This window comes from Sturnira hondurensis, unplaced genomic scaffold, assembly GCF_014824575.4.
Source record: "Sturnira hondurensis isolate 20B ecotype Veracruz unplaced genomic scaffold, ASM1482457v3 Scaffold0008196, whole genome shotgun sequence".
NCBI classification, from domain to species: Eukaryota; Metazoa; Chordata; class Mammalia; order Chiroptera; family Phyllostomidae; genus Sturnira; species Sturnira hondurensis.
The window spans coordinates 28016347-28029772 of NW_028080827.1; the positions used below are offsets into that span (position 1 = coordinate 28016347).

General features: G+C 32.3%; 1 protein-coding gene, 1 non-coding gene and 1 pseudogene across 4 annotated transcripts in view; 2 read left to right on the forward strand and 1 right to left on the reverse strand.

The window, feature by feature from the left end:
• ARID4A (AT-rich interaction domain 4A) overlaps positions 1-13426 on the forward strand; it is a 62084-nt gene that overhangs the window by 1675 nt on the left and 46983 nt on the right. For 2 of the 3 annotated variants that reach the window (XM_037054395.1, XM_037054396.1), the window contains exons 3-8: positions 1399-1509; positions 2360-2425; positions 3607-3697; positions 11512-11591; positions 11676-11770; positions 13021-13150. In XM_037054395.1, the coding sequence (XP_036910290.1) occupies positions 1399-1509; positions 2360-2425; positions 3607-3697; positions 11512-11591; positions 11676-11770; positions 13021-13150 (573 nt within the window). Of the gene's footprint in view, positions 1-1335; positions 1510-2359; positions 2426-3606; positions 3698-11511; positions 11592-11675; positions 11771-13020; positions 13151-13426 lie in introns of those variants that run through there. The other variant, XM_037054394.1, reaches the window with a different exon arrangement.
• On the reverse strand, positions 179-289 carry LOC118992682 (uncharacterized; annotated as a pseudogene).
• LOC118992646 (U6 spliceosomal RNA) lies at positions 4266-4374 on the forward strand. Its single transcript, XR_005067666.1, has one exon. It is a non-coding gene; the product is annotated as a U6 spliceosomal RNA (small nuclear RNA).

Genomic DNA, 13426 nt, shown 5'->3' on the forward strand with positions numbered 1-13426 from the left:
AAGGTGAACTGAAACTAACAGTTCTAGATCAGTTGTTACAATAAGTATGTTTAAACATATAGCCAACCTAATAAATATCTGTGTGCTTCTGAAGACAACTAATATTGCAAACATATGTGAGGTTTAAAGGGAAAGGAAGGATAACAGTCCGTGGTGCTGCAGCATAGAATGTTTCAAGTCAGATGCTCAGTGTTTACTTGCTAAAGTTATTCCTTTTCAATTTGCATTATTTGTAAATACACTAACTGTAGTAATGAGCTATAGAAATGACCCCTGAAAGTATAGTCTTTATATACACTAACTTTAAAAGATACTTGATTCCTTAGTCATTTACTGTTTCAGTGTAGTAAGCTGGGAAATAACAGCATTTTTCCCAAATTCTCTCTTGCTTTCTTATCTCTGTGAAGTGACGCATATAACCTTTAATGTTACTTGCAAAACCTTGCTGGAAAATGAAAATTATTTTCTACTTAAAAGTATACCTCTAAAATGTACACTGTAACTTTGTACTTAGCAATGTTGAATCAAAGTTGTGTGAGTATACTTTTGAAGAAAAAAAAAACAGGGAAAATGACAGATTGAGATAGCAGTCATTCTGTTGTTGAGATCAAAATGAATCGTGGAATGAAATTTCTCACACCTTTCAATATATTTTATGGCGATAGACTAAGTAGACACTTCTTAGCAAAGCCATATATATATATATATATATATGTATATATATCAGAAAGACTAGTGTGTAAACTAGTAGGACTGCAAATCTTGAGCCATCAGTTTATATCTGTGCACTCATCAGACTTAAATCTTTAAAATGCAGCTTTTAGCCAGTGATTTTTTTCAAGTAATGCTCTCTATCAAAAGGATTGAATTCATTTCTTTTATGTACAGTTATACTGTATCCAAAAAAATCTTGCCTTTATGTAGCTATATTAATAAACATTTAATTATGTATTGTTGGTGTTAATTTTAATAGCATTGTATTTTAACTTGGAAACAAAATGTTCGAGGACATAATTGAATAACAAAGTATTATAGCTATAATTGAGTAACTTAAAGTTTTACAAGATACCTAATATGCATATATTTTTCTGTTTTCTTATTTTTAATTTCTTAAGTAAATTGTAAAATTGTCAAAATATTTTGTCTCTGGAGGAAAAAATATTACTGTATTTCCCTACTGATACTATGTAAAATGTTTTATGTCATCAGGATATAGTTTATAAAATAGGGGATTGTTAATAAATAAAGTGTTTGCTTTGGGATATTTTCAAATTATCAGTGATAGTAATGAACAACTAGAGTTATTGTTTTTATTACTTTAAACAGAATCTTTTTATGAGACTTGAGGTTGGAGTAGGGAAAAATAGTGAAATTTACATTTTATCTTCCTTCCATCAGGCGGCGGATGAGCCTGCCTACCTGACAGTGGGAACTGATGTAAGTGCCAAGTACCGAGGTGCCTTCTGTGAGGCAAAAATTAAGACTGTGAAAAGGCTGGTAAAAGTTAAGGTAATTTTTTTTTCTTTTTATGCAACAGCTTTATTAAGTCTGGATTGAAAAGTTTCGGGGAGGTGGGAGACTACAAATCAGTTTATTTATTGAATCATCACTTACTGAATTCATTACTGTGTGAAAATACCATTATATATAAAGCTACAGGAAAAGCACATTAAAATTTGAGAAATAACTCAAAATGAGAAATTATTCCAAAATGTTTCCTCGAAAATGCCAGGTTTGTGTTAACTTCCTATCATTTGGATCTTTCCTAATTGTGGTGTCATACTTACTTAGGCTATAACCTATTTCTCCTTTTTCATAATGTTCACGTTGAGACAATTTCAAGTGATTAGGAAAGTAATACAGTAGGAATTGTGTTTTGAAGAAAGCATTAAAATGATTTAGGAATTTTATTTTTAAGACGTTTTTATAACCAGAAAAAAGTTAACATATTATTCCTGTACACTATTTAAAATATAGAAATGTACCAAAGGATTAATGCCAATCGCTTACCTCTCAGAAATACTATTAACATTTTTTATTTCCTTATAGTAATTTGCCTATACAAATGTTTTTAATAATCTTAGTTATAGTTCATTAATTCAACAAACGTTTATTAAGTGCCTGTAATATGCATTGACATTTGCTAACTGCTGGGCCTATAGATGAAGGAGGACGCTAGCCTTCAAGTAGTTCAAGTTAATGAGAGAGATAATAAACGTAAATAAAAGACAATGTAATAAGTATTGTAACAGAAGTAACCACAGGATACTAAGAAAGCATAGATTGAACATGTTACAGTGTTACCATAAATGTATTGTTTTAGAAGTAATGTGAATTATTGTGCAAAAATGTTTTACAGGTACTCCTCAAACAGGACAATACTACACAGTTGGTGCAAGATGACCAAGTAAAGGGTCCTTTAAGAGTACGTATGTTCTACACTTTAAAATCTCAAATGCTGAGCCCTGGCTGGTATAGCTGAGTGGGTTGAGCTCTAGCCTGCGAACCATGAGGCTGCCAATTGTATTCCCATTCAGCACATGCCTGGGTTGCCTGTCAGCTCCCCAGTTGGGGGCGTGTGAGAGCTGATTGATGTTTCTCTCCCTGTCTTTCTCTCTTCCTTCCCCCCTCTCTAAAATAAATAAAACCTCAAAAAAACAATAAAATCTGAAATGATAAGTTCATACATTACTTAGAGATTTTTAACATCTGTAGAAAACAGTTTAAATTTTTGTAAGAATGTTAACTGGAAAACAAAAATACAAATATGGTGTTATATAATTAGTATAAACTGTGATGTTACAATGGCTGTGTCCTTAAGAATGTTAAACATCTTACAGAAGAATAATTTAATATATAAAAACATGATTTTTCAGCATTTTTAAAAAATTCTTGGATTGAATGCTTTGTTTTGTTTTTATATTGTTGTCATATATGTTTAGCTTGCTAAGTAATATACTAATATTACAAGTCTGAATCTGGCGTTTTTCTTTCCGCCTTACCAAGTAAACTATGTTGACTTCTTAATACAATTGCATTAATACTTATATTTTCTGTTTATTTCTGGTCATTTGTTTATGTAATCTGTTATATCTGGGTACTACTTTGGTTAATATCTGATACACAAAGGTCTGGAAGCTGAAAGAAGGTCAGCTGCTCCATTGCTCTTTCCAGGTGAATCTTTTAATACAAAAGGTCCCTTAAATACAAATGCTGAATCTAATATTTCTATGAAAGAAAACTGGAGCTAATTTTGCAGTGTCATATAGTTTTTCAATTCTTATACTCCACAGTTGTTTTTTTTAAGACAGTGGGTTGTAGTAGAAAGCTCTAAAGTAAGACTTAAGTAAATGTTTTTTAAACTTATACTCTGCAGATTATTTTCTCTGAGTCACAGTTTACAATGTGTAAAATGTGGGTAATAATATCTTCCTTACTTATACCAAAGCAGGGCTTAAGCTGCACGATCAATATATGAGGACTGTAAGTGATAAAGATTTAAGCCAATGAAAGTTAGAATTATTCTAAGATTTTTTATTTTTTACACAGGCAATAGTGGTTTGGTTTGTTTAAATTTGGTAATGAAATTTTGATTTTGTGTTGTAGGTTGGAGCTATTGTTGAAACAAGGACATCTGATGGATCTTTTCAGGAAGCTATTATCAGCAAGTTGACAGATGCTAGTTGGTACACTGTGGGTAAGTAGTTACGTAGTAATTTAACCCATAGAACTTGCTCTGGGAGTTGCATATACCTCTGTTTTGTAAATACAATGAATCACTCTGATGGCAGAGAAATTCATATTCTTTTCTGTCAAATTACTTGATATAGTTGGCTAAAATTTTGGCACCCTGCCGGTGACAAAAATAAGTCTCTCATAGTAAGTTGGCCACTTGTGGTTGTTTCATCCAAGAATATATTTCTTCTCAGGTTATCTTGCCATTTCTTTTCAATAAAGTTAAATTGAAAAGAAATTAAAAGTTAAAATATGGTTATTTTTATTCCATAAGAAAAGCCAATATAACTTAGTATTATAAATATTTAGACTTTCTAACTTTTTCTGTAATTACAATTGAGATTGAATAGTTGTAGTCTTTTATTGTATTGCTGCCTGTTTCATATAAGGGTAGTATGCTAACATAGAATTTAAAGATTAAAAATATTCTAACCAGAGTAGATTCGGGCCTAGGTAATTGTAGTTTAACTTTTGAAATTAGACACAGCGAGGGCTCTCTTACTAACACCTTCAAGAAAGGTATGTACACAATAACTTTGGCAGCACATTACATATACTGAAGTTGGAATGATACAAAGAACATTAGCGTGGCCCTTGTGCAAGGATGACATGGAAAGAGAAACAAAGATATATGCTACTAATGCAAAGGTACTCTTATGTTCCACATATAACCTTATTCTGGCTTTAAAAAAGCTTTCCTATAGTGAGTAGCAACAAGTGGCATGATACAAATAAATTAAAACCTAAACGTACTTCCATAGTTGCTGCCATTATGGTGATGAAAATATCAACAATTAACATTTCTAAATTTTCTCTTTGTACTTTCAAACTACACAGTCCTGTGGATAACATCCAATTCTTGGTTTTACATTGAAAATCTAGCACTGTTTGGTGTTTACATTATGTCTTGACATAAATAGTATAATGATAGTGTTATGGTTTCCTTGTAGAAAGAAGAGAAATGGCCCTTAGCTTTACTTTTAGTTTTATTCATCTGCAGTTGATGGTCAAAGCTGTGAAGAACATGCTTTGGTTAAAAATTGTACTACTTGGGGTTTTTTTCCCCCCCTGTGACTTCTATTAGTATTACTAGTGATTTCCAGTACTTAACTACTATTTTATATCCATTAAATTTTTTTTTTTAATTTAAAGGGAGAGAGAAGGAAACACAGATTTGTTGTTCCATTTATCCATGCTTTTATCTATTGATTCTTTTATGCAGTCTGACTGGAGATTGAACCCACAACCTTGGTGTATTGGCACAATGCTCTAACCAACTGAGCTTCCTGGCCAGGGCCTCTGACATTTTTCTTCTTTGACCTAGAAGTTGGTATGGGTTCACAATGGTCTATTATGCTAAACTACATATTTTTAGGAAGCTTAGTTGTGGTTATTGGTAGTTGTTAGAGTTGTTAGCCATTGTTTAAAAACTAAGCTAATGTTAACTCTTCTAGATTAAATACAGTTTTGCTATATAAAAAAGGCAGTGGTAAAAATTACAGGAGTTGATATGTTCAGAATCATGGGGACTTATATAAGGGAAGTTCAAATACTAATACTGCTTTGTATTTGGTACCCAATATCAAGGTTACACTCACAGTACTTGTGTAGTTTTACTGATACAGTGCTCACGCTTTTGCAGAAGCCATACTTTTCAGGTTTTCATATTCTTGGTTTCTGGACCCCACAATAATCCTTAAATTATGGATAGCAATCTCTGCTCTTCACATGAAAGACATTTTAGCATTTCTAAAAACTAGTTGCTACTGAGCATTCTCTATAGTGATTTTCTATGATGAGTAATTACAGAAGAAATTGTATAATTGTTCTCAAAGAGCTTAGAATTGTAATTGCATATAATTCACATATCACAATCATTAGTGTACATAAGAATCACTTGGTGCTTGTTTAAAAAATGAGGTTTGAGGATCCCAAATCTCTAATTTAGTAGATCTGGGGGTGGCAACCCAAGACTTCCTTTTTATATGCACAATGCCTGAATCTAATGTAGCTACAATGCACTTAGAAAAACAAACCATACTTGGGTAAACAGATACTTATTCAAGAGAAAAATTAAAAATGTTTAAATTTTTGCACCTGTGTAGTGAGAGGGAGAATAGCCTAAGCAATTTAAGGCATTAAGAGGCATTATTTACTTAAATATATTCATTATAGTACTCTGCTATAAAGAATATTTAGGTATTGAAGAATATAGACCACATAAAGAATGATTTGAATATAATGAGCCTGAGAGATGGCAAAATAAATAGTCTCTTACAGGTCATGAACTTCCTATATTTTTCTTTGAGTGTCTACCACCTCTTGGGTTTAATTGCTCTTCTGTGCAATTTTTCTTGATTTCTAATTCATAGTGTTGTGTAGGTGGAAACAGAAAGTTACACAAAGTGTAAATGTTCATCATGACTTTAAAAAGATCTTGAAATTATGTCAGATTATTAAAAAACAAAGCAAAGGATATTTGCTGGTTTAGATAAAATGAATTAATGATCATTGGTGATCAAAAGTTGGCAATGAGTCAGGGATATTAACTCTATGTAATGTATATATTAATTATTCCTATTATAGTTGAATAATCAATTCTGGAAGAGGGTTTAGAACTACTATAACTCAATTTTTGAAAGTGTAATAGTAGCTTGCCTCCTAATGTTGAGCAATAGATAGCTCCAGCACTGGACTATTTGTTTGTTTTTGATCCTTGAAAGTATTTTCTCTCTCTTATCATAAAACAGTACATCCTAGCATGGTTTATGCATTTGACAGTTCTTTTCCTTACATTAAAGATAAGGAATCTGTAGTGTATGGAAGTGTGTTATCATCTATCCAGTCATTCAAAGGTATCAAAATTGGGAATAGAATTCATATCTACACTTGAGTGTTGCCATTAACTTCCGGTAAATACAACCGTCAATTAGACATTCTAAGAGTACTCATCTTTTACTTTTTTAAATATGAAAATAACACATTGAATTTGAAAAATAAGGGGAAATGCCATTTAAGCTTATTAATTTACATATAAAATGTACATATACATTATACATCAGATTTAACACAAGTTTATTTGATAGTTTATATATTTTTGTGACAGATTACTTTTAAGATTCTTAATTTTTTTCATGCCTTATAGTTACTGTTTTGCACATCAGTTGTATCATCTCATAGAATTTTTAGTTTAGATTAAACTGGTAAATGGACTGATTTTTTGGAATATGCTGTATGTAGGTTATAAAGCTTTTGATTTAGTTGGAGCCTCTTCTGACAAATTTTCTTATAACCAAAATCAACCATAGATTGTTTTCAAAAGTAGGTGGTTATTCCACTGACTTAAATAAGAAAAAAATAACTAAACAGCAAAAGAAATCTATTCAATCCTGTGGTAGGCTTTAACCCATTGTTTAAATAGCCTTCCATAAGACTTAGTATTCCCATATTTTGTTAATATAATTGGACATTTGAATGTTAATTTCTTAAGTTTCCAGGTTCCCGAAGTTTTTGACCTTAGTTGTTGAGGGATTTATATAGTTTCGTTCATGATTTTATGAGTAACAGGCTGTGTGTATATTTTTAATTTTTAAAGTTTTACTCCATTTTGTGAAATAGTTTGTTATTATAATTGTAATCATAATATGTAGGCATAATGATAATATTTGTTTTTCCAAAGTCAGAATTCTTGCCTTCCATGTTCATTTTATGCCTCTGCTTCCTATTTATTATGCATTTTGACCATTCTTAACTAAATTGTACCTCACTGATTAACATTTTGCTTTTCAGTTTCTTCATCTGTAAAAAATAGTGATTCCTATCTTAGGCTGCTGTGAGGATCAGGACATAGAAAAATCTAATAAGTGATAGCCAATGATATAGTGGGTAAATAAAGTTAATTTACTGTAATTCTGCTACTATCTTAACAGCATTATGATAACGGGTAGATCTTTTGTATTTGGTAGTTAGAGCAGATCTTTGTGAGTTTTGTTTCTTTGAATTCTAACATTTTAGGGTTAGGCTTTGTATATTTTTTTGCATTGGCATTATTTTGCCTAGTATGATTAATGTTAATCGAGAGAATCTGAGCTTTATCATTTTCCTCAAATTAGGTTTTAGTGTTTATATGTAATATAATAACAGATACTACTTTTGTTATATTGTATCTGTTCTGTTTCACTCAATGAGTAACCTGTTTAATTACCACTTTTTGCAAGTATAAGAAATTCCAGAGAACTACTAAATCCTAATAGTCTTACTTTTATTCTCTTGATATGCTGTAGTATACATCTTCAACTAAAGCTAAATTTATTATAGAAACTGGTTAATAATTATCAAAATGCCAGAGTCACGCTTCAGTGACAACAGATTTTGTGTTCTTTTAAATGATTCTTGGAAGTTATGAAGAAAACTTCTTGTGGATGGAACTACATGATTTTGATAACCAGGGATGTCATGATTAATAGGTCCACTATGTTGTTGAATTTTCTATTTGTCTTTCAGAAAATCTTGAGAAGTTACATGGCTTAACAAACTTGTATAAAGTACTCAAATGCCCAGTTTTGTATAGTTGTAGGAATTTTTTTTAAAGGTCTCATACTGTTTTTCTTTGTTCCTATATAAAGCTGTAAAATTCTTGTTTGTACCACAATCCCTTTTTGAGAAGTTCCACTGGTTCTTAACAGTAGTTTTACTTGCGGTAAGATATGACCAGTGAAATGATTACTGACAAAAAACTGAGGTAAAGCCCTGGCTGGTGTGGCTCAGCGGATTGAGCACTGACCTGTGAACCAAAGGGAACCAAAGGGTTGCGAGTTCAATTCCAAGTCAGGGCACATGCCTCGGTTGCGGGCCAGGTTCCCAGTTGGTGCATGAGAGACAACCACACATTGATGTTTCTCTCCCTCTTTCTCCCTCTATTCCTCTTTCTAAAAATAAATAATTTTTTTTTTAAATAATTTTTTAAAAAAAATTGAGGTAAAGGTTTGTTGTATAGATTTGATATTATTAACTGGTCTTACATTCTCATTTTCCTTCCTCACATGTTTACTTAAATGTGTGTATATTAGTATGTGTGTGTATGTCCAGTGTTGTCACCATCTTTAATATTGTAGGTATTAAAGGCAATTGGGACTTTTAAGATTTTATTCTTTAACGTACTTACGGACATTAACACTAATGTAAAGAATTGTCTTGTTTGGTATGATAATTTTACAATTTTGAGATTTACAAAGAACATGGTTTATTTATTAGACTTGACACCATACAAATCATAATTTTGATCCAGATGTTTAGAGCACTGTTAATCAAGTATAGATTAATGATGTACTTGTTGAAGTGTGTTGTTTTATTCTGTAGTGGTATCTGTACCACTACAGGTGGTCATTAATTTCTCTATCACTGACAGTGTATAAAACAGCTGCTTTTGTGGGATCATTACTTTGAATATATGCTTCAGGAGTTTTGTTTCTGCGTTATCTACTGCATGTAAGAGAATCTAAACTAGATGTCTTTAGTTTAAGAAAAAGAACTTACTGAGGTAGATAAATATTGAGGAAGTTGAATGCTGTTACATAACTAAGTTTCTAGAGTGAAATACTGAGTTTATGATTTGAAGAACAAGGTGCCAATAAAATAACCCTTTTTAAAAATGCAGTATTGTAATAGTATAGATAACAAGGTACAAGATGTAAGATATTACTAAATCAAGGTAATATAAAATTTCCTTTTAACATTAACTTATTCTATGGCTATCATAAACAAAGCAATAAACAACAAATGTTGGAGAGGGTGTGGGGAAAAGGGGACTCTGGTCCACTGTTGGTGGGATTGCAGACTGGTACAACCATTATGGAAAACAGTATGGAATTTTCTCAGAAAACTAAAATTGGACTTGCCTTCTGACCCAGCAATTCCACTGCTGGGATTGTATCCTAAGAACCCTAAAACACCAATCCAAAGAACCTATGCACCCCAATGTTCATAGCAGCACAATTTACAATAGCCAAGAGTTGGAAGCAACCTAGGTGCCCGTCAGTAAATGAATGGATCAAAAAACTATGGTACATATACACAATGGAATTTTATGCTGCAGAAAGAAAGAAGGAGCTCCTACCTTTTGCAACAACATGGATGGAACTGGAAAGCATTATGCTGAGTGAAATAAGCCAGGTGTTGAAGGACAAATACCATATGATCTCACCTCTAACAGGAAGCTAAACAACAAAGCAAACAAGCAAGCAAAATATAACCAAGGACACTGAAATAGAGAACAGGCTGACAGTGACCAGAGGGGAGAGGGGAGGGAATTTCAGGGGAAATAAGGGAGGGATTTAGAGGAACCTATATAAAGGATACATGGACAACAACTGAGAAGGGTGGAAATGGGAGGGAGGGGGGAGGATGGGGGGTGGGATGGGATGGGAGTAATAGACAGAAAACTGTACTTGAAAAATAATTAAATAAAAAAATTGAGAAACCCCCCCCCCCAAAAAAACATTAACTTATTCTATTAGAATGGAAAAACATCTAGAATTATGAAAATAGGATTAAATCTTAAAATAAACATTTTTGTATATATATGTGCTTTCCCATTTATATATTATTTTCATAAAGTGTACAAACATTTGTTGATATGTCTGTGAATTTTAAGTATCTGAGGTAAGGATTCCATCTTTTATTCATGGCACTGGGCAGGCAGTCAGGTATCTTCTGAGAACATTTAAAAAAATAAATCTCTGTAAAAGTTTTTAAAATCTACATTTCTGAAAAATTAAGCCTATAAAATTACCAAAGTAATAAAGCTAGTTAGTTATATATAAACACTAGTTGTTAAATTCTTTACCCCAATTTCCTTGAAATATTTGGACATAGTTTTCAAGAAGTATGATTTTCAAAAACTATTATGTTACTTTCTTTTTTTTTAAAGATTTCATTTGTTTATTTTTAGAGAGAGAGAACAGGGAGAAAGATGGAGGAAAACATTGATGTGTGAGAGATACATGGATCTGTAGCCTCTTGCACGGCCCCAACTGTGGTGCACAACCCAGGCATGTGCCCTGAATGGGAATTGAACTGGTGACCTTTAAGTTTGCAGGCTGGCACTCAATCCAATGAGCCATATCAGCCAAGGCTAAAAACTATAGTAGAAGTAAAAGCTTTAAAGAAAACTTCTGTGTAATATTCATTTATGTTTTAAAATTCTTAAAAAATTTCATCTTTCTGATGATTTCCTCATTTTAACATTTATGTCTAAACTTCTTACATCCTCTTCTACTAAAAGACAAAAGTTGAATCTTATGACTTTAAAATCTGCTATAGCAGATTATCATACAAATAAGTAGAAGTAGTAGAATAATCCAACATCATTATCAAAAGTCAGTTTCTTGAAGTTAGAGATACTCCATTGATAACTGGAGAAAAAAAAACATAATACATCTTTATTTAAAACCAGGTTTGTGCTCACTCATCTAGGAGGAGAAGTAGTTTAATATCTATCCTTTGACTATATTCCTGATTGTGTAAGGAGGTAGTTCTGTTGTGTTAGAAGCTGAAAAAGGGAAAGCAGACCCTTAAGTATTTGGGGGCAGCCATTTAACCTGTTTGTTTGGTACCTGTTTGTTTATTACAGCATGAAAATGTGCCTTGTACATTTTTAAAGGTTTTGAAAAATAAATAATGGTTCTTGCAAATATTAAACCCTAGATAAATAGCAATAATAGTATTCTGTGCAGTTACATTTTTATTTGTGGACATAAATTTTTTCTCTTATTGTAGTTTTTGATGATGGTGATGAGAGAACATTGAGACGCACCTCACTTTGCCTAAAAGGAGAGAGACATTTTGCAGAGAGTGAGGTAGGGGAACACGGACTTTGGGGGTTGAACAAAGGCTACTCAGGTAGAGCAAAGCATGATTTAATTTGTCCGTTTCTTATCTAGACGCTTGACCAGCTTCCATTAACAAATCCAGAGCATTTCGGAACTCCAGTAATTGCAAAGAAGACGAACAGAGGAAGGAGGTCCTCTCTTCCTGTGTGAGTGTTCTCATATACCGTAAAATTACAGTAACTATTATAACGTTAAGCAGATGACTTTTCTAGGATGGCTAACATTGTTTGGGTAACTTTTCCATAGTATCTTGTATCCTACGTTAGACGTGTGACTGAGTCCACCTTGCTCTTAGCTATTCCCATTGCTTTGTCCGGTGATTATCACAATTACTTTTTCAAAGAGGTTATTTTTGTTTTGAGTCACTTTGCCAAATATATAATCAACAGGACGATTTTCCTCTATTAAATGAGTATATGTATATTTTTAATCTTTTTATTTCAAAAACATTTCAAACTTAAAATTTTTAAGAATATACAATAAACTTTCATCTAGGTTCACTAATTATTAACATTTTTGGCAAATCTGTGTCATCATTTCCTCTCTTTATAGAACATATTAATTATTTTTATTTAATAACACTAATTTTAGTTGGCCAAACCATTTAAGAGGAAGGTGCATGCATCATGACCTTTTACCCTTAAATACTTTACCTGTGATAGAACATTTTCTTACATAACCAAAGTACAATTACCAAATTTATCAAGTTTAACATGATAGAATGCTATTATCTAATAATACATACTTCATATTTCAGATTTTTTCAGTTGCCTCGATTATAGCGTCTCCAGATTCCAGGATGCAATCCAAGATCATGCATTGCATTTAGTTTATATGGATAAATAAACTAAATTCTCCTTTAATCTGGAAAAATTCCTCAACCTTTTTTTTGTCTTTTTGTGACACTGATATTTTTGAAGAGTACAGGCCAGTTGTTCTGTACACCATTCCTTAGCATAGGTTTATCTCATTGTTTCGTTATCCAGAGAGGTTGTCTAAATAAACCCTAAGGTGTATTTTAATGAGATTTTTTCATAACCTGTTAGAAAATTAGAGTTATGTCATCTGTTATCTGACATACATTAAAAAGTTGAAGGGCAGTCTTTTTAAAAATGTGTATGGTAAAGTAAGTACTTAATGGTGACATAATTAGGGTGGTTGGCAGGAGAGCCTGTGTCCTCCTTGATCTGGCGAAATGGACTCAGAGTTGGACAACTCAGGACCAGTTCTGTGGGGCCAGGAAATATCCAGCTGTTCAGTCCCAATAAGAATGAAAAGGCTTCTATTCTGGGGCAGTCCAGATTGGAAATGACACTATTTATATTAACTTTACACCATTCTGACTATATAAAAAATGGTTTACGTTGAGATCATGATGAAGTTATTCTAACTTTAGTAACGAAGATGAAAAAGAAGAAGAAACTAGTGAAGAGGAGGATGAAGATAAACGACGTCTCAATGATGAATTACTAGGAAAAGTTGTAAGTGTATCTACTTCTGAGAAGACTGAATGGTATCCTGCTTTGGTACGTAAGATTTCTTTCCAAAGTTAACCATTTAACATATTTGTTTTACATGGATTTTTAACAAGCATTTGAAGTATTTTGAAAGTATTACACACATTCAATTTGGACTTTATTGCAAAATTAGCAATCACGCTTAGCTCCCACATACTTCACTGTCTTCTTTTGTTATTTCCATTTTTCCTTTAAAATGTGTTAGTGGTCTTTTTTTTTGTTTTCATTACTGCTTTGTACCTGATCTGTAGTAACTACTTCCAAATTCCCTTAACTTGATTATTG